This window comes from Saccoglossus kowalevskii, chromosome 8 (assembly GCF_978046115.1).
Source record: "Saccoglossus kowalevskii chromosome 8, keSacKowa6.1, whole genome shotgun sequence".
Taxonomy (NCBI): Eukaryota; Metazoa; Hemichordata; class Enteropneusta; family Harrimaniidae; genus Saccoglossus; species Saccoglossus kowalevskii.
In genome coordinates, this window is record NC_140648.1 from 23779599 (window position 1) to 23801755 (window position 22157).

Below are 22157 nucleotides of genomic sequence, written 5' to 3' on the forward strand. Positions count from 1 at the left end.
TATTTTCCAAATTTCAGTGAAATTTATACAGATCAAAATTTTATCAATCTGCTGAAACAGAAACTTTCCTAAAATTATTCTCTGGGTGAAAGTGTGATATTGAGCAGACTGATTACTAAGTGAACCCAACTACATGTATTGCAATTAACACAACTGTAGGAACACTGGATTTTTTAAAAAAATCTGCAAATGAAAATTACTAAAAAAAACTATTCCAGAGTTTCTTATTCTCAACCTTTTGAAGCCTCTTAATGTAGATATACATAAATATTTACAAACTTTCAATACTGTAATAGATTTGTGCAAGGTCTGGGCATTTAAGAATTGGAGGCTATAATATAATCATGTGAACAAGTTATCACATCTCAAATTTTTTAGTTTCTTGTGCAATTTCTTCCCTACTTTTCTTGATTTGATAATAATGAAAATACTCAGCTGCACCAATTACATTAAAATTTAATAAATTCATGGCATTGGTATTTGGAAACAAAAATATGCACATGTTCCCAGCTGTACTGTGTCAGCATTTTATTATCCACAGATAACATTGCATTATTTTATGTCAAGTAAATTACCAATACGTCCGAGGCCGATTTACATTTCGACAAATTCCAATAATAAAATTTAATTGCATCTACAGTTCACCATTGTGAAAATGCATGAAACAAAAATCTTGTGGCATGACCATGTATTGAATTAATACTAATATGACTTGAATACAGTAATACAAACGTTGGCACATATTCTTTATCAATAAGTGAACGAGTTTCAGCCTAGTTATACCTGTTAACACAACTCCTTATACAAATATACAACATCCTCTGTGGTGGTGATGACATACAATGGTCTTAAGGTTTTTAAATTATTCTCATATGTGGGATTTGAGTACTGCATGATATATTTATAGGGTCTATGTTGAGCTGGACCAGGATTTAATTTTTCTTGCATTACTGGCCAAAATACTGGATAACGATTCCGATAATTGTTGGAACAGTATCTTTAATGTTCGACTGTTAACCAAATGTTATAAAAACCAGGTTGATCAGTCGACCATTTTGACTTTTATGACTTAGGGAACTCTGTTAAATTCAGCGTCACACAAAAATGAATTGACTGAATCTACAACACCAGACGTCAAAAAACGTTTCTGTTGCTGGCATAATTTATACTATTTTCGTGAAACTATATGATTGACAGTCACAAATATCACACATGCTACAGCCCATATTAAAATAAAAAATACCCATATCTTGTGCTTGAAGAGTGACGCATGTTTGTTTTCCAGTCTTTTTCCATAGCATCTGTCAATGTGTTTTCTGGCGTAATAAACAAGACAAGCTGGTGTGAGATACTGGATACCCACTCCAGCATATGAGCCGGTTATGCCAACAAGGAACTCTAAATCGTGGGTATAAAATGCAACACCGATCGGCGGCAGCACTGTAATCATGGGATAGATTATTTGATCGACCATCCACGGGCATTTTTTACCTTCCCTGTGGAACATTGTTTTTAGGTTATTTCTCAGGGTTATTGCAATTATAGGAAAATTTGTACTTAGTGTAAATACTGGGAAGAGAGCTAGAAAGTATTGGATTGCCACAACGCTACAGACTGCGCTGTCACTGAAATTGAGCGTGTAGAGATCTTTCAGCTGACTGTTGTCAAAACAGAATACTGCAGTAAAAGACAGCACTAAATAAAACATCAAGATTACAGTGAAATCTCCAAAAAATAAAGTAGATAATCTGGATTTGTTTTTGATCGGGGTGACGAGTGAAGGCAGTGAATGCTGGCACATGAATGAGTAGATGCACACTCCAAACAGATTGGGTATTCCGGAAAATATGAATGCTTTAGGTTGTCCAGCTCCTTTGCCTTTACTTACATGGATCAAGGCAAGAATGATCATAACTGAAAATGCTGTAAAAAGAAGATAAATTCATTACATTATGGAAAAGCAGAAATCTTTATTTGTATAGTCTAAGTTAAAACTTGAGCATGTTACAAAATGTTATGTTATGAAATTTGGTGAGTCTGAGAAAATCATTGAATGATTCCAAATTATCAAACAGTAAAGTTTCTAGTGACAAAATTTCAATGATTTTAAAGCCCAAAACAAAGTCAAATGTTTCCCAAATCAATGCATGATTTTTTTGTTAAAATTGTGCTTTTGAACTTTTAAGAAAAAACTAAAATTCTCTGCAGAAAAAGTAAGTGTTATTAGCTCCGCTGTTGACTTCATCGAGCAGAGCTTATTATACAATGTATTAGTGATTGTCCATTGGTGTCCACGTCAACTTTTATACTTTTTTCAACTTCTTTTCGAAAACTACAAGTCTAATTGCTTTGATACTTGGTGTCCATTGAGTAGACCTCTCTTGGGTAGATTTGTTCATTTTGTGATATCTTCAATTCTCTAATTTTGATGAATATTTTTGTCATTTTTGGTAAAAGGTGATATTTTCAACATCTTATTGAAAACCGCAAGTCTGATTGCTCTGATATTATACATATAGGCTACCTCAGGTGGACCTCTCTCAGATTTGTTCATTTTGTGATGATCTCGTTGATTTTCTGATTGAAATGTGCATTGCTAACAGCGCAGCGGAGCTATCTCAGCCGAGAAGCTGCTTGTATGTAGATTATAAAATAGTTTCAGAAATACAAAAATTTCTTCATTGTACACCAGGGAACTTGTACCATATAGAAGCTGAAATTGCTTATGTGTATCATGAAACATATAGAAATGTACATACCTAGCCATCTCATTAGACTTGTGAAGATCTGTAGATATTTAGTTTTCTGTACATTGAAGAAAACAAATGGCACCAATGTCACTGTGAAAACACCCTAAAACAAATAAACAAAGTTGATTTATGAGATTTCCCTGCATCTATAATTTATAAAACATAAAACAAAGCTGGACAGAAGTCGATACTATGAATAGTACAGCTGTGTATCCAATAGATTCATTTTTCAGGATCACAGAGGAATATGGTATTAACCCGAAATCAATGGTTTACACAGACACCATATTCATCCTGGCTCTAGCAGTAGCTAGCCTATAATGATAACTGTAAAATCTGAAATAAGAAGTTGCAGCTTCTATTAAAATGGTCCAATGCAACAGAGGAGATGGGGCTTCTATTAGAGCATCTACACATATGAGAAATGGTGAATTTTTAGTTCTCAATTGTTGTAAAAGAATGTGTACAGCTTCCAATGGGGATGCAGCTTCTAATACAGTTTTTTACAGTACTGGGTTTGCTCTATTGAAAGCACATCTCCAATAGAAGCACATGAAACCAAAAATGCAATTATTTTACACTAGATTACTGAAATGAGACTTATTTTGACTAAAGACAGAAGCCATGTACGGAGCGGGGTATGCTAACTACAACACCTGACCTTTCTTTCTCTCCCTAATTTCACAAGGTTTTGCATTGTTTAAGTATGTGTTTTATTGCCCATCTTGTGGAATAAAACAACCCAAATTTGATAGAGCTCCATCCAAAGAAGATTTTGAAGAAAAATTAGTATCACCGCAATATTGTTCTGAGCACTAAAACAGCAACATGACGAGTTTGCAATTTGTCTTTCAAAGCTGTTACAAGATTAGAATTGGTTAGTTCAAACCATACTTATGAAGATGCGCCATTCGACTGAATGCGCACATTTACAAACATTACGATTCTATTCATGACAGACATATCAGTACATAGATTTTGTTTGGATAACTTGTTATTTATTATATACAAATTTATACGATTGAATGGAATAAATTAAAAGGCAATCACATTGTAATCTTCTATTTATATTCAACATGTCACCTACTATTAATATTCTGTTTAGGCTGGTTTGACCAACTTGTTATAAATGTGCAACGAACTACAGGCGCGCATAGCAAACCAGTTAGTAACATAGCAGGCAATGTTGTCGTTTTGATATTCAGAAAACACAGCGGTGACAGTAGAAGCATTGTTCCACTCAAAGATGATAGAGCAAACTAATACTGTAGAATACTTTATTTTCGCTTGGAATTTATTTTCGCTGAAGGGATGATTTCGTGAAAATAAAATCCAGCAAATATACTTTTTTTCCTACATTTCACATTAAACTCATCAAAAATCAGTGAAAATAAATTCCATACAAAATACCCGAAAAGCCTTTTCAGCGAAAATTAATTCCAGCGAAAATAAAGTATTCCACAGTAATACTGACCAGAAATATTCTATAGACATCAATTCTTGTCAAGTTCTTGGAATTCCAACATGGATGATTCTCACTCAAATTAGTATTAGAATTGCCTTGGTTGGAATAACTGAAACAGATTAACGTGAAATTACATTCTCAAGAACTATGTAGACGTAAAGCGATGGGCGGGAGACTGTTCACACTCACAGTATGGCAGCACATCAACCTCTGCAACGCTTTGGTCATTGCTATCACGTTGGGCGTACTTTGTGTTTTGTCTTGATAACCTGATAATATTCCTTATGCATGAATTCACACAATATTTCTATCGAAGATACATTGTTAATTTGTAATGATCGACATATAAATACAGAAAAATATAATAAAACATAAATATAATACATCAAAAAATAAAATACCATATATTTGTTCTATAAGTAGCACATGCGTTTATATAAATGACAAGTATCTCTACGGCAAAATAAGTAATATTTTACTGATTCAGTATACACCAAATGTGGTTTTCGGTTTATATGTGCTTTATTGGAGATGTGCTTTAAATAAAACAAATCTGGTATATATACATAAGAAAAAAATTATGAAATACAGCAGAAAGTAGGTGGTTTATAAAAATGCAAGCTTACCAGACTACATCTCGAAGTGAAGTAGGAACTGCTGCTGCATATATGGCCAAGTCACCATATAAATATATAACAATACACGCATAAAATAAATGGACGCCAGCTGTCGAAAAAAATGATAATACCGTACCTCTAAGACACACAAAAAAAGATATTTTTGATATTAAGAAATCCCGCTTTAATAGAAAAAAAACATACTTTAAATCAGTATTGTCAGCTTTGGTGTTCTTGAAATATGAAATACTATAGAATACTTTATTTTCACTTGGAATTTATTTTCGCTATTTTCGCTGAAGGAATTATTCTGTGAAAATAAAATCCAGCAAATATACTTTTTTTCCTATATTTAACATTAAACTCATCAAAAATTAGTGAAGATAAATTCCATACAAAACGCCCAAAAAGCCTTTTCAGCGAAAATTAATTCCAGCGAAAATAAAGTTTTCCCACAGTATTCTTGCCACTCAACAAAAATTACCAAGCATTTCTATGGTCTCTCCCGCGATTAAGTTTATAGGGTGTTATCAAGTCATTGTATTACACATATTTTCTGCGCAATGATTCAAAGACTACCTTATTAAGATTGGAATGTGTGCCAAACTCTGGATTTGTTCACTGTGCAGTCATTCAGAGGATTTAACACAGGACGACTCAACAACTGCGACAAGGTGTACTCTTCATACAATAAAACTTACGCATTACCTACTAAGGTAATTCTGTGTAGCAGCAACTCAAAGCAGAAAAACTGCAATGCATGATGTATTTATGTCAGAGTACCTTGTGAGCGTAAAAAGTTTGAAATTTGCTTCTTGGGCTAAGTAACTCAAAATATAAAGGGTCTGTCACCTAAACAATACAACCTAAAAAATCATAAAATAAGAAAATACCTCTGCTGAAAAACATAGAAGCCATTTGACCCATTTCTATTCTCTGTGTAATATCAAAGTGATCTCTTCTAGTCTTGGAAGGTATTTCAGTGATTTCTGAAAAAAACACAAAAAAAAACAACAACATGATATTATTTATACATCAATTACACATCATCTACATGATCTCTGTTGAAAATCACTCTTCAATCTGTCAAGATTCACGTGGTCCACCAACACTCTGAAAGTGGGGAGTGATCAAGTAAAAACAAATGAATTGCAAGATTCGAGTTACTATTAATATTCATGAGCTGCAATTTGCAAATTACTAGTTCAGTTGGAGGAACAGAACATGGGTTCACAGCATGATCAACTGCATCATAACATCACTTTGCAGGGAACCAGGCAATGAAACCCTAGTGTCACAAAGTTATTTGAAGTCGAATCTTTTCAAAGCCAACTCAATGATACAGTCACCCAGAGAAATAGCATAAAATTATACAAGTGTGACTGAAAAATGTGGAAGATAGTTTTTTTATTATAAAGTCAAGTGTCATCTGTACAATAGGCAATATATCAGCCCCTGATTGACACATTGCTAGCTTCCTCAATGAATGTTCAACTTCTTGTATTTTCCCTGATTTTATGTACGGCAATTCAATGAAATTTGGATAAATTTTAGCTACCCTATTTCTCATTTTTGAATGAGCTTCTGTGGTTACATAAATGACGCTTTTGTTGATCAACAGAGTGCAACATGCATAGATGAAGATGTTTATGTCTTGCATGTCACAGAACATGACACAATAATATCGATAATTTCGTATATATTTTTTATATATGAGATACAAGTTCAGGAATTATTGTGATGTAAAAGTGAAGTGGTTAACAATTAAAATGTGAAACAGGAAGTGGTGAACAGAGTCAACATAGGAGTGGAAACACAAGCACCTTTAAAACCCAGTGTGTTCAGGAATAAGCATAACGGGCATATACTGATTGTTACTAAAGTGAAGTGTGCATATAATTCAGTTCTAAAAAAAATACAGAAATATAGCATTTAAATCATTAATTTACTATAGTTTATCCGTCAATATACTTTTATGAATCATCACATTTAAATTTAAGACTGTAGAAATGTAATTTGTCATTGTTCTCAAGTTTCAAAATCGCAAGAACATTATTTACTTAAACATTGTTATTTAGTTTTTTTCCCACCAGCAGAAAATAATTTATCAACTAAAGTAATCTATTTTATTTTATTTTATTTAGACAAAAATGTTTTTGATTCTGAATCAGTTCCAGTTTGGCTATTTTTGTCCGAATCTTTTGAAGAAAAGTGCAGACTTACCCTGGTATAAACGGGACTATTTTGTGATGAAAATAGGGAACTGGTGGTGAAATGGTTAAATCAATAAATCAAGGTATTACACATCACAAGACCATCACAGTGTAAGATGTTCCATGATTTATGCCTATTGAGAATCTGTAGCTTAGCCTCTATAATGGCTATTGTATCTAAGCAACAATGTTTGAAATGGCATGGGTGTAAAGACATATGCTATGACAATAAAGATGCCACTGATATGAAATATTGGTATACAAATTTAAAGATCAATTTTATTATCCTGGCAATAGAAGCAAACTTTTAGACTCAAGGAAGTGCATTCTATAAATTATATTAACGCTAACGAACAATAAATGAAAAGAATTCTTAGTACCTAATAATTATACAATTACCTGAGTACTGTTTGTACTGTATTTTAGGTAAGCTGGATGAGCCTGGCATTTAAACAAACAGAATGCAAATAAAATAAAGCACACACTGGTATGACTGGAATTGGGATTGCAAAAATAAACACATAAGGCAAGAACAGATATGTCTACTATAAAACACTTAAAGCAGGGGAGCCGTCACCTGCGCATGCGTCAGAAGGCCATAGCTTGTCATTGTTTACAAACAAGCTTCTACCCATGAGCCTTTGCGTTTTTAGCATGTGTTGTTATCGTCGCTTGGGACTCAATTCCCGCGTGTGCGCAGGTGACGACCCTCTCGCTTTAAACACATAAGCAGAAACAGATTAAACACATAGGCATGAACAAATACATTTGTACAAACTTTTTATGTACAGAAACAACTATAGCATACACAGTACAGCATTCACGTAACCTGCCTTAGTTTCGAATTCTAACTTCTGGCAGTAAGTTCGCACCTGTATTACAATAGTGACATCGTATCATGCACTGATAACACTGATCGCGCATTGCATTTCAATTATGCTTGTGATGTTCATTTGCATAGTGTATTACTACAACTATGCTAGAGATTTTTTTAAAGGAATGGCGCAATTAAAAAAATTAAATTACCATGGCTGGGTCAGTCCAATTAAATCAGCAGAATGGCATGCTGTAACGTGCTACAAAATATATGATGCAACAAATCGGAAATGAAAATGCTATGAACAGGTTGGGTGAGAGCTGTACTGTCGGCAATATTTTGAAATTAAGGAGTTGGATGCTTACATATTGACTGAGAGGTGGCATGATTCATACTCAGTCACTATTAAAAAGTATGATTATGAATAACATGGCATAAGGTATGATGTAACAGATAAAGTAGGTTGACATGTATTTCACATAGAATATACTAGTAGGTATGTATCTAGATACTATAAGCAAAAATATAGGTCATATGAATTGACATTACCCCGGGTCATCATAGAGAATGAAAAAATAAAAATTTCCCTTAACCGTAAACGATTCTGTAATTCCACAAAGCCATGCAAGACAAAACATTCATAAACACTACATTTACCCAGGAAAAGGTTTACGAATGAAATTTCCCCAGAGTATAAACAACACAAATACGATGACACGGTGTCATCACACACACTGCAGCGATACAGTCTACTTACGGTTTATACTTGCAGATTGTGAAGCAAGTAAAGATGATTTTTCTTCCTCGACACTACCATGGCTGCTCAGGCTGCCAGTGTCTGATTCTTCTCCCTAAACGTGTCACAAACAAAAGACATTATTATACATCTGTCACCGTAACGGCATAAGTTACAGCATGCCGTAATTTTGCAGTATTTTACGGGGTATTGTCATCCTACCATATTAGGAAATGCAAATTCGAAATATGGAATGATTACACGCATAAGCGTCTTCTAATAATAAAAACAAACATGGCTGCCACCAGAGTTTGACAGGACGCCACACAAAGAAGTTCGATGATTCTTTTCTAAACTTTTTGGATTTCGGCATTTCCATGGTGTATCCTTGAAAGGAAAAGATGTATAATAATAAGGTTATTATGAGAATACCTCAAAGTATGCACTCAGACAGTACGCCGCGCATCGACATTCGCTGCGCGTTGGTCGATACTCCAGCTGTACTGTCTTCGTGCATACTTTGTGGTATTCTCGTAATAACCTTATATTATACTGCATAACAGACCCTGGACAGTTAACAAAGTTAATTATTAACAGGGCTAAACCTTGCTGATAAATAATTTGGTCAAGAGATTATTCATACCCGGTAGGTAATTTTAGCATGTTTTTCTGTTGGATTTAGTGAGCAACTTTATATCCTTTGCAAATTTTACTCAACATATACAATCTTCTTTGGATTATTGAAGAAGGGCATATACATGTATGGGACTGAAAGAATGGATAAATGATGTCTGACTGTCACTGCCACATTGTTCCAAACACCAAAACAGCAACATTGCCGGGTAAGATGCTGACTGGTTTGCTATGCATAAAAGGAAATTATTTTATTAATCAAACCAGTTTTAATCATGTAATCATCTTGAGATATGCAAAGCTGGCAATGTTGCAGTTTGGGTGTTTAATATGGCTGTTCCGTCTGAGACGGTAAAGTTAGGACTTGTACACAGAGGTGTTCTACTTACTTCAGGTTTCTCAGTTAGTTTTTTATATCGAATAGCAGCATTTGCAGCGGCCATGGTTTCAATTAGAAAGGTTGATGTCATAAAACTAGAGAAAAGAAAAAGCTGAGATTTAGAAGAATTTGTGAAGAAAGGAGGGTGGTGGTGAGAAGGTTAACAAATTGCCGACTATATAACAAATTCTGCATCTATTTTCAAATACTTTGTGATTGTTGATTCCTTGAAATTACTACCCAGTGGTGAAATCAACGACACACAACAAGAACATCTGAACCTCGTGCAGTAACAATTGAACGATGTTATTTTGAACTTGAAATTTGGTTTTTATAGTTCAATGTTGAACATGGCATTGATAAACTCTTACCTTGAATTATCAAATTTGTATACACTGTAGCACATAATTACGGTAAATGTAAAAGTACCCCAAAAACCGCTGAAATACTTTGACGCTACCATAAAGTTGTGACTTTTGTCTGGTTTTTACATTCAATTTCATACGTAAAAAAGGATCTTGAGAAGTTAGGAAAATGGTCTATTATGCAGGCTTATTCTATGACTTCACATTTAAAGGAATAAAGAGGGGAATGTGAACAATTTAATGCTACTGCCTGGACCATATGGTTGTTAGTTTACTCCGCAATAAATGTTTTACAGTTTCAATTTATTATAATTATAATATTTATTATTAATAATTTATTATAATAATTTTTGATTTTACACACAATAAATTTGTTATCAAAACTTTAATTTACCTTAATTATTTTAACTTGACACTGTTCTATCACACATACCATATACATATAGGACATACTCCTTAGCTCGGTTTCATTTTCACTTGATGAAACGTAATATATTAAAACCCAGTTTAATGGTTAATAGAATGTATTGTTTCCTTCACACACCATTGAACTTGAAGCCTAATGAATATCCTTTCAAAATCCCTTAAAATTAGGCCCAGTGAATATTCCTCTTGCAGTAAGAGACTAGCTGAGATATCTAAAACATCAAAGCAGAGGTTTAGGTTTTTTGTTTAATTTCAATATGTTCACAGCTGATGTATCCAATTTTTTATTATAATACTAAAGGTGTTACAATGGAGCAAATTGTTCAATATTGTTAGTTTAAATATCTATAAATGTGCTGCCACACATGGTGTAGCATGAATGAAAAGTAACGGGTCCAGCAGATAAAAACCATTCCTCCTCTGTATGATTGATTACGATGCATTGAAAAACCGTTTCATGTTTTAAGTGACGTAGCTCATTGCACTGAACAACATTTAACATTTCTATGATGAAAACAAAACCCAAACAAGCTTGTACATGTACAATCAAAACTATGAAGAAATAGAGAAATATGTTAATAGTTGAAATAAAAAAACTGCACAGCTGGAGATGGTTATTTAAATGACTTGTAAATAATTACATTTATACATGTACGCAGCTTACACATGCATGCACACATGTTGCAACACGTCATGCTGTTCGAATGCATGTAAAAGCGTTTGTTATTCCTGATTGCTTGGCTACAATATGAAATAACGAATAAATCTGGCTTCTTATTTGGAATTCAATATTAAATAAAAATATTTCAATACATTTCGAGTGTAAACTGAGAAGTGGCATTTAAATTATTGTTATATTGAATTTCCTGAGCAACAAGGCTCATCAATTCTCAAACTCGATTTTAATTTTAATTAAATTGTGAATTTTAGTTATTGACTTTAGTACTGTAATTTACTACATGTACTATTGCGGAAATTGTCCACCAAAATCACTTGTTCGTAGAGCTGTTAGACACAATTTATTGATATCATAACTGACACATTTGAAACCAGAGATTCCGTCACATGATACTGTTTATTTCACCCAGTGTAAAATACTTGTACCCATAGTGGCTAATACTGCATTGTTTTTCCCAGCATATCACCAACTTGTTAAATCACTTTGCTGAGAGTGAGGAAACATCAGTGTAAACCATTTTTCTATGCCAATCACAAATTTGCTTCAAATCTCCACTTCACAATCAGAGAGAATATGCCATGAAAATAAGATATTTTTTTACTGCAAAGACTTTATTAATGATTTGCTTGACATTTATCATGTAGATCATTAAAAAATTCAGGGTTTGATATCAGTTGCAAAAATTGACAAAATCAGTTGTAACCAAAATTGAAATTAATTACTTTGACTTCAGCAATCTATTGAAAAGTTCGGGTAGTGTACTTTGACTCTGTTTCACTGATAGGGTGGTAGTGAACTGTACTTACCTCATAAAAGCAAGGGTCACAAGAAGTATTACACTGATAAACCATCCTGCATCAGCAAATGCTTTGGGCAAAGTCAGAGCTCCACTACCAACAATCAGGTTGAAAACATATATCATACCAATCTGAAAATATAATAAAATACCACATCTTCCTTTAATTACTTTGTACATGCATTACATACCGTAATATTTCGTACAAAATTACAGAAAATTTAGATGGGAAATATTTGGCAGAGGAGATCAATGATAAATGTTTATATATATATATTTTTTCATTATTTGGAAAAGTATGTATCCGTAATTTCGCTAGCTCAAAATAAAGTAAATTATTATACATCTGTCACCGTAACACTATAAGTTACAGCGTGCCGTAATTTTGCAGTATTTTACGGGGTACTTTCATATTGGGAAATGCAAATTCCAAATATGGAATGATTACACGCTTTAAGCGGTCCTCTAATAATAAAAAACAAACATGGCTGCCACCAGGGTTTGACTGGACTAGACACAAAGAAATTTGCTGATTCTGTTTTAAACTTTTTGGATTTCAGCATTCCCATGATGTATCATGGAAAGGAAAAGATGTATAATAATAAGGTCATTACGAGGATACCTCAAAGTATGCATTCAGGCAGTAGGCCGTTACATTGACTGCCGTTCCGTGTCAGTCGATACTCCCGCTGTACTGTCTTTGTGCATACTTTGAGTATCCTCGTAATAACCTCATACTCTCACATTGAGATTGTTGGCAATTTTAACTAAAATAAGATTTTGTTATATTGAGTTAAATTCGCTAGCATGACATGAAGCATGACTTTTGAAGCGTCACTACTAATATGGTACAATTTTTATGCATTATGCATCAGCATATAAAATTCCTTGTGTATGACGAGGTGAACTGAACTTTTATTGAATTTTATTTTCACTGATTCATCTTTTCATCAAAAATAGTGAAAAAATTCCTAATAAAAATAAGATATTTTACAGTATAGGTTTTTAAGAATAATTTTATTGCTGGTAGTTTATTCTGGTTGATAATTCCTGAATTCTAATATAGCAGTCACAGGGGAAAATGTCCTAATAGGATCAAGGATTAAGAGTTTTTAACAAAATAAGCCACTTCATCAAAAGTCATGTATGCCGACAACTGGTAGGTAGCCCACACTGAAACTAGAGGGGGGTGAACCGAGACAGGGGTCTACAACTGCAGTATCCCACACTAGATAAAGTCAATGTTTTAGTTTATGTGTGTAGTGGTTGCAATACGAGAAAATACGTATTACATCATTCATGTCGATTCCTCTAGCTTCGACTTGTTATTTAGTATCCTGGGATGTACCAGCGATTTCGTAAATGACATGTCATCCGATTTTGTACCGAGGAACTGTGGTTACTGCAAGACAAGTCTCACTGAAACACCGGTAACAAAATCTCGTACGTACATGGCATCTTTAATCGAGAATCAATTGGGCATTACCTTACGGAGAATCACAGTCTGGTGTTGAGGGACGGTGGCAGAATGAATATTTGAATTGCAGTCCCATCCAGACTACCAGACAACTTTGATTGGTAAAAAAAAAGTGTTGTATGTCAGAAAAAAAGTGTGTTTTTATTTCAGAATTCTAAATTATTAATGTAAATATAAATTATTCGGGCATTTAATATCAAACAATCTGTTTTACGCACACTGAATGTAGTACTAAGTGAACGCAGCACAATTTTATTGCTGGTAGTTTATTCTGGTTGATAATTCCTGAATTCTAATATAGCAGTCACAGGGGAAAATGTCCTAATAGGATCAAGGATTAAGAGTTTTTAACAAAATAAGCCACTTCATCAAAAGTCATGTATGCCGACAACTGGTAGGTAGCCCACACTGAAACTAGAGGGGGGTGAACCGAGACAGGGGTCTACAACTGCAGTATCCCACACTAGATAAAGTCAATGTTTTAGTTTATGTGTGTAGTGGTTGCAATACGAGAAAATACGTATTACAGACAACTTTGATTGGTAAAAAAAAAGTGTTGTATGTCAGAAAAAAAGTGTGTTTTTATTTCAGAATTCTAAATTATTAATGTAAATATAAATTATTCGGGCATTTAATATCAAACAATCTGTTTTACGCACACTGAATGTAGTACTAAGTGAACGCAGCACTGTTCACATAACAGTCTGTCGTAAAACAGCTGGGCAAATAATTGGTGTGAACCGGTATAGCAATGCAATAGAAGAGCAATGACATATGTAACTCACCCCGGGCGAGTATAAATCGCCGGTTTCTGTTAAACCGCCCGCCATGTCGGCTAACTCTCTTGTACAACCAGTTTTACAAAATGTCAGGGAGCCCGGTGGTCTTCAAAACAGCTAAATCTACGTCAACCAGGAAGTGTCACGTTTATCCAACCTCATTGTCGCCATGTACCCACAATGCAAGAAGATTGCCACGTAGTCGCAGCTGAGGGCGCCCTTTGACCTGCTCCTCCAGATCTTCTAAATGGTGTTTGTGCGCAATGTGATCCCAATCACGTCCTTGTTTATGTACAAGCATTAAGCTTCATGGTACAAGAAATTATGTGTTATTTATGAGCAACGTTGACGTCAGCGTAGCAACCGTCTTAAAGTAGTTTGGCATTTGTTACATAAATATGAAGCTAAATGAAAATAGTTTGATAGAAGGAAAGAGAGTGGTATTGGTTCCTTATAAAGTAGACCACGTTATGAAGTAAGTGAAGTGGACAGTATAGACCTGGTATAGCATATCTATTAAAGCGGAGGTGGTCGTCACCTGCGCACGCGAGGGAATTAAGTCCCAAGCGACGATAACAACGCACTCTAAAACGCACAGGCTCATGGGTAGACATTGGATTGTAAACAACGATAAGCTATAGTCGTCTGCTGCATGCGCAGTTAAACGACAACTCCTCTTTAACTGCAATCATAAACCATATATTTAGGCTCTATAATATTAAAGGATGGTAGTCATCGTGCCACGCATGCGCAAGATATATGGGTCTCATATAAACAAAGAAGCGCAGATCAATGAGTACAAACTGAGACATCAAGCCTTAAATTAATTAAGTATTTTTTTTAGGTGATTGAAAGGTATAGAAGGAGTCTTTGGCTGTAATTAGTGCAAGCCGGGCCCAGGTCAAACCTTGTACTATAGTACTTGTGATTTCAATTAGAAGAGCGCATTGGATTATGGGTAAATTAATGTTTATCAACACAAATGTCGCACTTGCGCAGCCTGATGGCCATCCCCCCTTTTAAACTGGTTGCTAAATTTTTGTATCACTGATTATTCTCTGGGATTTTCTAAAGATTTTGGTCATTTACCATGCAAATTTATTGGTGTTTCGAAGAAAGGGTGTACCTAGCCACTTTCGTCACTGTGGTAACTATCAATTGACATAAGTGTGTGTGACAGTTTATAGCTGTCATCCATTGTTTGGACAATAATTTGCATATTCAAATTAGTAGCTTGCTAAATAATATTCATCAGCCAAATATCACAGTGAGTTACTGTAGAGGAACATTTTTTAGGAGCAAGGACAGACTCATTTTGAAAGATTTTTTTTTATCTGAAAATGCCTTTCAAACCAAGCAATTTTTTAGTCTTGGAAATCTTTGAACAGCAAGTCAGCAAAACATGCTCACTAATTGGCTGACAACTTTGACTTTGACCCAACAGATCATCTCAAAACAAATTTGCATACTTCATAAAAACTTCATAAACTGTTTAAATACTGTTTTTTTAGTAAACATGAGTATTTGATGGGGACAGAATGAAATGTAATATTCAAATTGTAGGTCAGCTGCTTTAGTCAGAAACAGAGATATTTTTTTTTGGCTTAATGTAGGATCTATGATGGAATACTAGAATGGAATGTGATTAAAGGTGTACAAAGGTGAAATCCGGACATGTGCTCATGTAGTCATGGCGATAGTACATATCTAACTTCTTAAATTTAACAGTCTGGAACTAAATTTATCGAGTAGCAGCCTACGAGTCTTTTTATAATCATTAATGTTGAGGCTACAATCCCTGTTATGTTAACATACATCATTTTGTAGTTCTAAGAGATAGAAAATCTAGAATAATTCATGTATTATTCAAGATGGACTTCAAGTGAAAAAACTTGCAGCATGTTGGCTGATATAGTTCTGCTGTCTGAGGAGTGCACTGAGAAAGGAATATTCAGTCAATCACTATAATGAGAAAATTTAAATTGTTGAATAAGTAGAATCAATAAGTAAGTGGTTCATCCAAAATACCCATTTAAGTAATCAGGCCAATGGTTTTGAAGAGATGTCAGACATTTTTTTTTTTTTATCAACAAATCTGGCCAAAGTACCTAGATGTATACAATGTCAAGACTGAATTGAAATTTTTTTTTTTTTTTACTAAAATGACAACAACTATTCACAAAAGTTAGAGAATTGAAGGTATAGTCACAAATAAAAAGTCATACATATTCATTAAAACTAAAGAATTGGAGATATCGACATGAAAATCATAAAAAATCTGACAGAAGTCCACCAAGGTGACTATATATAAAATATAACAGTTTCCAGGGGCAGGTCCAAAATTGCATTTCTGATATGAATATTTGCCAAACTTGAAGGTATCATCACAAAATTGAAATGATTTTGACAGAGGTCCACCCAATGTTTCTATACATATAAAATAGTGAATTTGGCTAGCCATTTTTAAAAATGACAAAAATTATTCACCCTTTATAATTTAATATGTTCCACCCCTAAGCTATGTTACCGGTAGTCCTTCATTTTTATGCTGCACAACATATTGGATACTGTGAAACTAGTTACTTTTACTGCCATTTAATTTCATCATTATGATGTTTTGAGCAATTTCACAAATTCACAAACTTAGCGGAAATAGAAAATAACAAGTAAACTGTGCACAATCCTTTCCGGCCCAAAGGTAATATTAACGATTAATTTCATTGCACTGCTTGTCAGAAAACATATATATTTTTGCAAAATGAATGGAAAATAATCAAACTTTATGAGACTGAGTATATCAGTCTGAGAGGTTTATTGCACACAAAAATAACACTATGGTAAAACATCTGAAAAAATGGAATCTTCTATTGCCCTTTGTGAGCTAGGCTCACTGTAGCAGAGTGTATTTTTTTCACCAGGAAGAATCTACTTGAAGTTATGTTACTTTTTGTAATTCTATGGAATGTAACTCATTAAGTACCCAATAAAACCTATAAATTATAAAAAAAACTTGTGGGAACAATGAGTTCTATTCTTATCCTACAAGTTTAAAAACAAAAATAGTGAATTAAAAACCAGTGAATAATTGATGCATGTACAGTACTGAGAAGGTTTATCATAGCCAGATAATAACTTTATTTTAACTTGAAACTAGTTTTCTAGTCATATGTAAATATGACTACCAATTCATTTCATGGAGAGGATGAGTTCAAATACTTAATTCGTAGTTGTGGAAAAAACTGTCTTGATGTGGCAAGAGATAAAAGGGACAACTCATCATCTTGTAGAAAAAGCAATTTCTTCTGGCCCAATATCTCCAAATATTTTGGGTATTTAACCCCATAATTATACTCTCATCGTTACATTGTTTGACTCTGCTGTTTCCATAGATACCATGAATGGATGCAGTCAACTGAGTTACAGACATTAACTGCATCAGAGCCTTTAACTTTGGATGAAGAGTATGATATGCAACAAAGTTGGTGGACAGATGAGAATAAATGCACCTTCATCGTTTTGGAAAAAGACAAATGGGTGGATTCCAAAAATTCTGAAATTGGTGAGATATTATTGTAGTAGTCTACACAGTATGTCACAGGTCTACACATGTAGTATAGTATGTCACAGGGGTACACATGTATTATAGTATGTCACAGGTCTACACACATAGTATGTCACAGGTCTACACACAGTATGTCTCAGGTCTACACACATGGTATGTCACAGGTCTACACACATAGTATGTCACAGGTCTACACACATAGTATGTCACAGATCTATACACATAGTATGTCACAGGTATACATACATAGTATGTCACAGTTCTACACACATAGTATGTTACAGGTCTATACACATAGTATGTCACAGGTGTACACACATAGTATGTCACAGGTCTATACACATAGTATGTTACAGGTCTATACACATAGTATGTCACAGGTCTATACACATGGTATGTCACAGGTCTACACACATAGTATGTCACAGGTCTACACACTTAGTATGTCACAGGTCTATACACAGTATGTCACAGGTGTACACACAGTATTTCACAGTTCTACACACATAGTATGTTACAGGTCTATACACATAGTATGTCACAGGTGTACACACATAGTATTCACAGTTCTACACACATAGTATGTTACAGGTCTATACACATAGTATGTCACAGGTATACACACATAGTATGTCACAGGTCTATACACATAGTATGTCACAGGTCTACACACATAGTGTATACACATAGTATGTCACAGGTCTATACACATAGTATGTCACAGGTCTATACACATAGTATGTCACAGGTCTACATACATAGTATGTCACAGGTCTACACACACAGTATGTCACAGGTCTACAAACACAGTATGTCACAGTTCTACACACATAGTATGTCACAGGTCTACACACATAGTATGTCACAGGTCTACACACATGTCACAGGGTTACACACGTCACAGGGTTACATACATAGTATGTCATAGGTCTACACACATATTATTTCACAGGTCTACACACATAGTATGTCACAGGTCTATACACATAGTATGTCACAGGTCTACACACATAGTATGTTACAGGTCTATACACATAGTATGTCACAAGTCTATACACATGGTATGTCACAGGTCTACACACATAGTATGTCACAGGTCTACACACACATATTATGTCACAGGTCTATACACAGTATGTCACAGGTGTACACACATGGTATTTCACAGTTCTACACACATAGTATGTTACAGGTCTATACACATAGTATGTCACAGGTGTACACACATAGTATTTCACAGTTCTACACACATAGTATGTTACAGGTCTATACACATAGTATGTCACAGGTCTATACACATAGTATGTCACAGGTCTACACACATAGTGTATACACATAGTATGTCACAGGTCTATACACATAGTATGTCACAGGTCTATACACATAGTATGTCACAGGTCTACATACATAGTATGTCACAGGTCTACACACACAGTATGTCACAGGTCTACAAACACATAGTATGTCACAGTTCTACACACATAGTATGTCACAGGTCTACACACATAGTATGTCACAGGTCTACACACATGTCACAGGGTTACACACGTCACAGGGTTACACACATAGTATGTCATATGTCTACACACATAGTATTTCACAGGTCTACACACATAGTATGTCACAGGTCTATACACATAGTATGTCACAGGTCTACACACATAGTATGTCACAGGGTTATACACACAGTGTGTTACAGGTCTACACACAGTATGTCACAGGTCTATACACATAGTATGTCACAGGTCTACACACATAGTATTTCACAGGTTTACACACAGTATGTCACAGGTCTATACACATACTATGCCACTGTTCTATAGTATATGTCTACACAAAATAGTATGTCACTGTTTTACTCATATAGTATATACCACTGGTCAGTACATATAGTACTACTATACATCGCTCTGGTCTATACTCGGGGTATGACACTACAATTTTAGCAGGTGATTTGTTTTTGTTTTCATAAGTATTATAGTTTAATCAATGCTACAGTGATATCACCCTTTCCTTTGTAATTGTAGACTGTATGTGTGGGGATGTCAATTTATTTTTCAATTCCCAAGATGACAATTCTACAGCAGAGATTGAAATAATGATTGCTGGTATGTTATATACAAACTTGTTATGTTTATTCATCGCACAAGTTTATTCATCCCAAAGTCGATTTGTACGATTTATTATGTTAGCCCAATACTAACTTGTCCAATACGTGCAACAATTGTCGAATCAAGTTATTCGTATTTCTAGATTATAGTGTTTAGATTTACAGTTTGCATGTGTAATGTTTAAACAAAATTCTGATACATCAACTAAGTCTAGTAACTAGTAAACGCTGTTGGCCGAACCCAGGATAGATACGGTCAAATCTAGCACACTTATAAATATAGCACACCAACTTAGAAACCAACATCATCCTGCACAAGATCGTAAGGCTGACAAATAGTTATGGGGCAAAAGAGTTGGGACGAATGTGAACTAGACGAATTGACTGTGAATCATTGAAACTTAGAAGCTGTCAAATGAAAATATTCATATCGATTACATTATCAAATGGAAAGCACTTATTAACACACTATAGTGTATTGATATTTTCTGCTCTGTTTATTTTCTGGGGTGGGAGCTAAAATTGAATATGTAGATAGTCTGAGATTTTGCGGTTTATATCTGCTTTATGCCTCCAAAGGTCATACATCCTGGTACTTTTGGAAGTACAGTACAAAGTATAAATTCTGATTTCCTGTCTATAAATGTTCTTGAACTTGGCAACAGCTTGCATTGTATAATTAAACTTTTGCGTTGATAATTAATTTCTCATCACAGGAAGTAAACAGATACGTGACCTTAGGCTTATGTAATATTTTCAACTTTTCTTGTATATTGATCCAGAGAACAGTTGTCGAGGTAAAGGATTTGGAAAGGAGGCTTTATTGCTAATGATGAATTATGGCAAGTATACCAGACTCTAAACAATAAGGTTTAATAAAGTAGGGGGAGTCATCACCTACGCATACGTCAGATGGCCATGGCGTGTCATTGTTTACAAACAAGCGTCTACCCATGAGCCTTTACGTTTTTAGCGTGCGTTATCGTCGCTTGGGACTCAATTTCCACACGTGCACAGGTGACGACCCTCCCGCTTTAAAGTCACTTACATGTTTAGCTGTTGTAAATGCATGTATTTTGGTCAAATTTGTGGTGTTTTTTCAACAATTAGCCTAAAATAAGTCCATTCGTGATTATGAATAATTCACTGATATTAAACTACAATTATAACAACAGATTGCGTGTTTCAAATGGCTTCAATGATCTGTTGTTTGTAAAAATATATATTATCTTTTTGAGAAAGCCCAGGATTTTTATGTAACCTTGTGTATATCTTTGCCCATCCCAACAGGTATACAAGAATTGAAAGTAAGAACCTACACTGCTAAGATTGGTTGCCAAAATGAAAACAGTCTTGCACTGTTTAAGAAGATTGGGTTTACTCAGGTATGCCAAAAACAGCTTCTTCAATCTTAACTGAATTACAAATGAAAAAATTTAATCCTTATCCATGTACTTGACCAGATCTTGGTCAAAGATGAATGACCCTCATTAGAAACTTTAAAAAAAAAAAAAACTAAAATGGATTAGGAATGAGCATATTCAGGTTGAAGACAATTCATCTATTAAAGTTACACTCCAAGATCATTCCTAAAGACTTATTGGGGTCTTGGGAATGTAAAATTTATTATGTAAAATATTTGATGTAATAATTAGTAAAAATCAAAATTTCAACAATATTCAGCCTGTCTCAATGATAGTTTAGGGTTCATATAATTGCATGTTAAAATTTGTAAATGCCTTTGAACAGTGTTTAGACGCATGAACATTGACGATTCGTCTCTTAGTACGACAGTGATTTGGAAACTATGCCGAATCTTTGCATTAACAGTCAGGCATCAGATACGTCACATAAAAGTGAAACTTTCAGATAAGTTCTTCTATGTGATGATGGGGTCAACTCATGCACATGTCAGAACATTAGAATCTAATTTCACAATAACCACAGAAATACACCCACTCGTCTTGTTTCTAGCTTCCTCAAACCTATACCAATTTTACACATGTGCCTAACATTTGCATAACATAATTGTCACACACACGGGTTCATAAGAAAGCAGTTTTTATAAAATGCTATAAAAGCCTTAACAAAATGAAGTGCATACAATCAAGTACTTAATATAGTTTATTTTTATTTATTTAAGGTGTCATTGAGTGAAGTTTTTCAAGAAGTTACATTGGAATGTCAAATTACTGAAGAAATATTTAAATGGTTGACATTGCAAACCCAGCATGCAGTACAAAAGTATTATACAGAAGAACAGATGGTCAGGAAAAAATAGTGCAGGGAAAAAACTATACATGTATATTGGTCTCAGTTCTATGTATAAAAGTTGTTAAAGCGCGGTGGTCGT

At 34.4% G+C, this 22157-nt stretch overlaps 2 protein-coding genes across 4 annotated transcripts; one reads left to right on the top strand and one right to left on the bottom strand.

Annotated features, from left to right (window-relative positions):
* Positions 1-503: 503 nt before the first annotated feature.
* Positions 504-14412, bottom strand: LOC100371305 (putative sodium-coupled neutral amino acid transporter 12). Of its 3 annotated transcripts, none has more exons than XM_006814675.3 (10): positions 14139-14412; positions 11887-12008; positions 9621-9705; positions 8620-8713; positions 7445-7486; positions 5726-5821; positions 4842-4941; positions 4225-4324; positions 2760-2853; positions 504-1923 (listed from the first exon to the last, which is right to left on the bottom strand). In XM_006814675.3, exons 1-10 carry the CDS (start codon positions 14181-14183, stop codon positions 1169-1171), a joined length of 1533 nt encoding a protein of 510 aa, XP_006814738.2. In that variant the 5' UTR covers positions 14184-14412; the 3' UTR covers positions 504-1168. The 3 variants fall into 3 exon arrangements, with proteins under 3 accessions (XP_006814738.2, XP_085358506.1, XP_085358505.1); XM_085502380.1 differs by lacking the exon at positions 14139-14412 and adding an exon at positions 10370-10613 and having other exon boundaries at positions 11887-12003; XM_085502379.1 differs by lacking the exon at positions 7445-7486.
* LOC102802618 (N-acetyltransferase 9-like protein) lies at positions 14308-21312 on the top strand. Its single transcript, XM_006814687.3, has 5 exons — positions 14308-14607; positions 17522-17691; positions 19722-19802; positions 20587-20646; positions 21095-21312. The coding sequence occupies exons 1-5, from the start codon at positions 14531-14533 to the stop codon at positions 21217-21219; spliced, it is 513 nt and encodes a 170-aa protein (XP_006814750.2). The 5' UTR covers positions 14308-14530; the 3' UTR covers positions 21220-21312.
* The last annotated feature ends 845 nt before the right edge of the window (positions 21313-22157 follow it).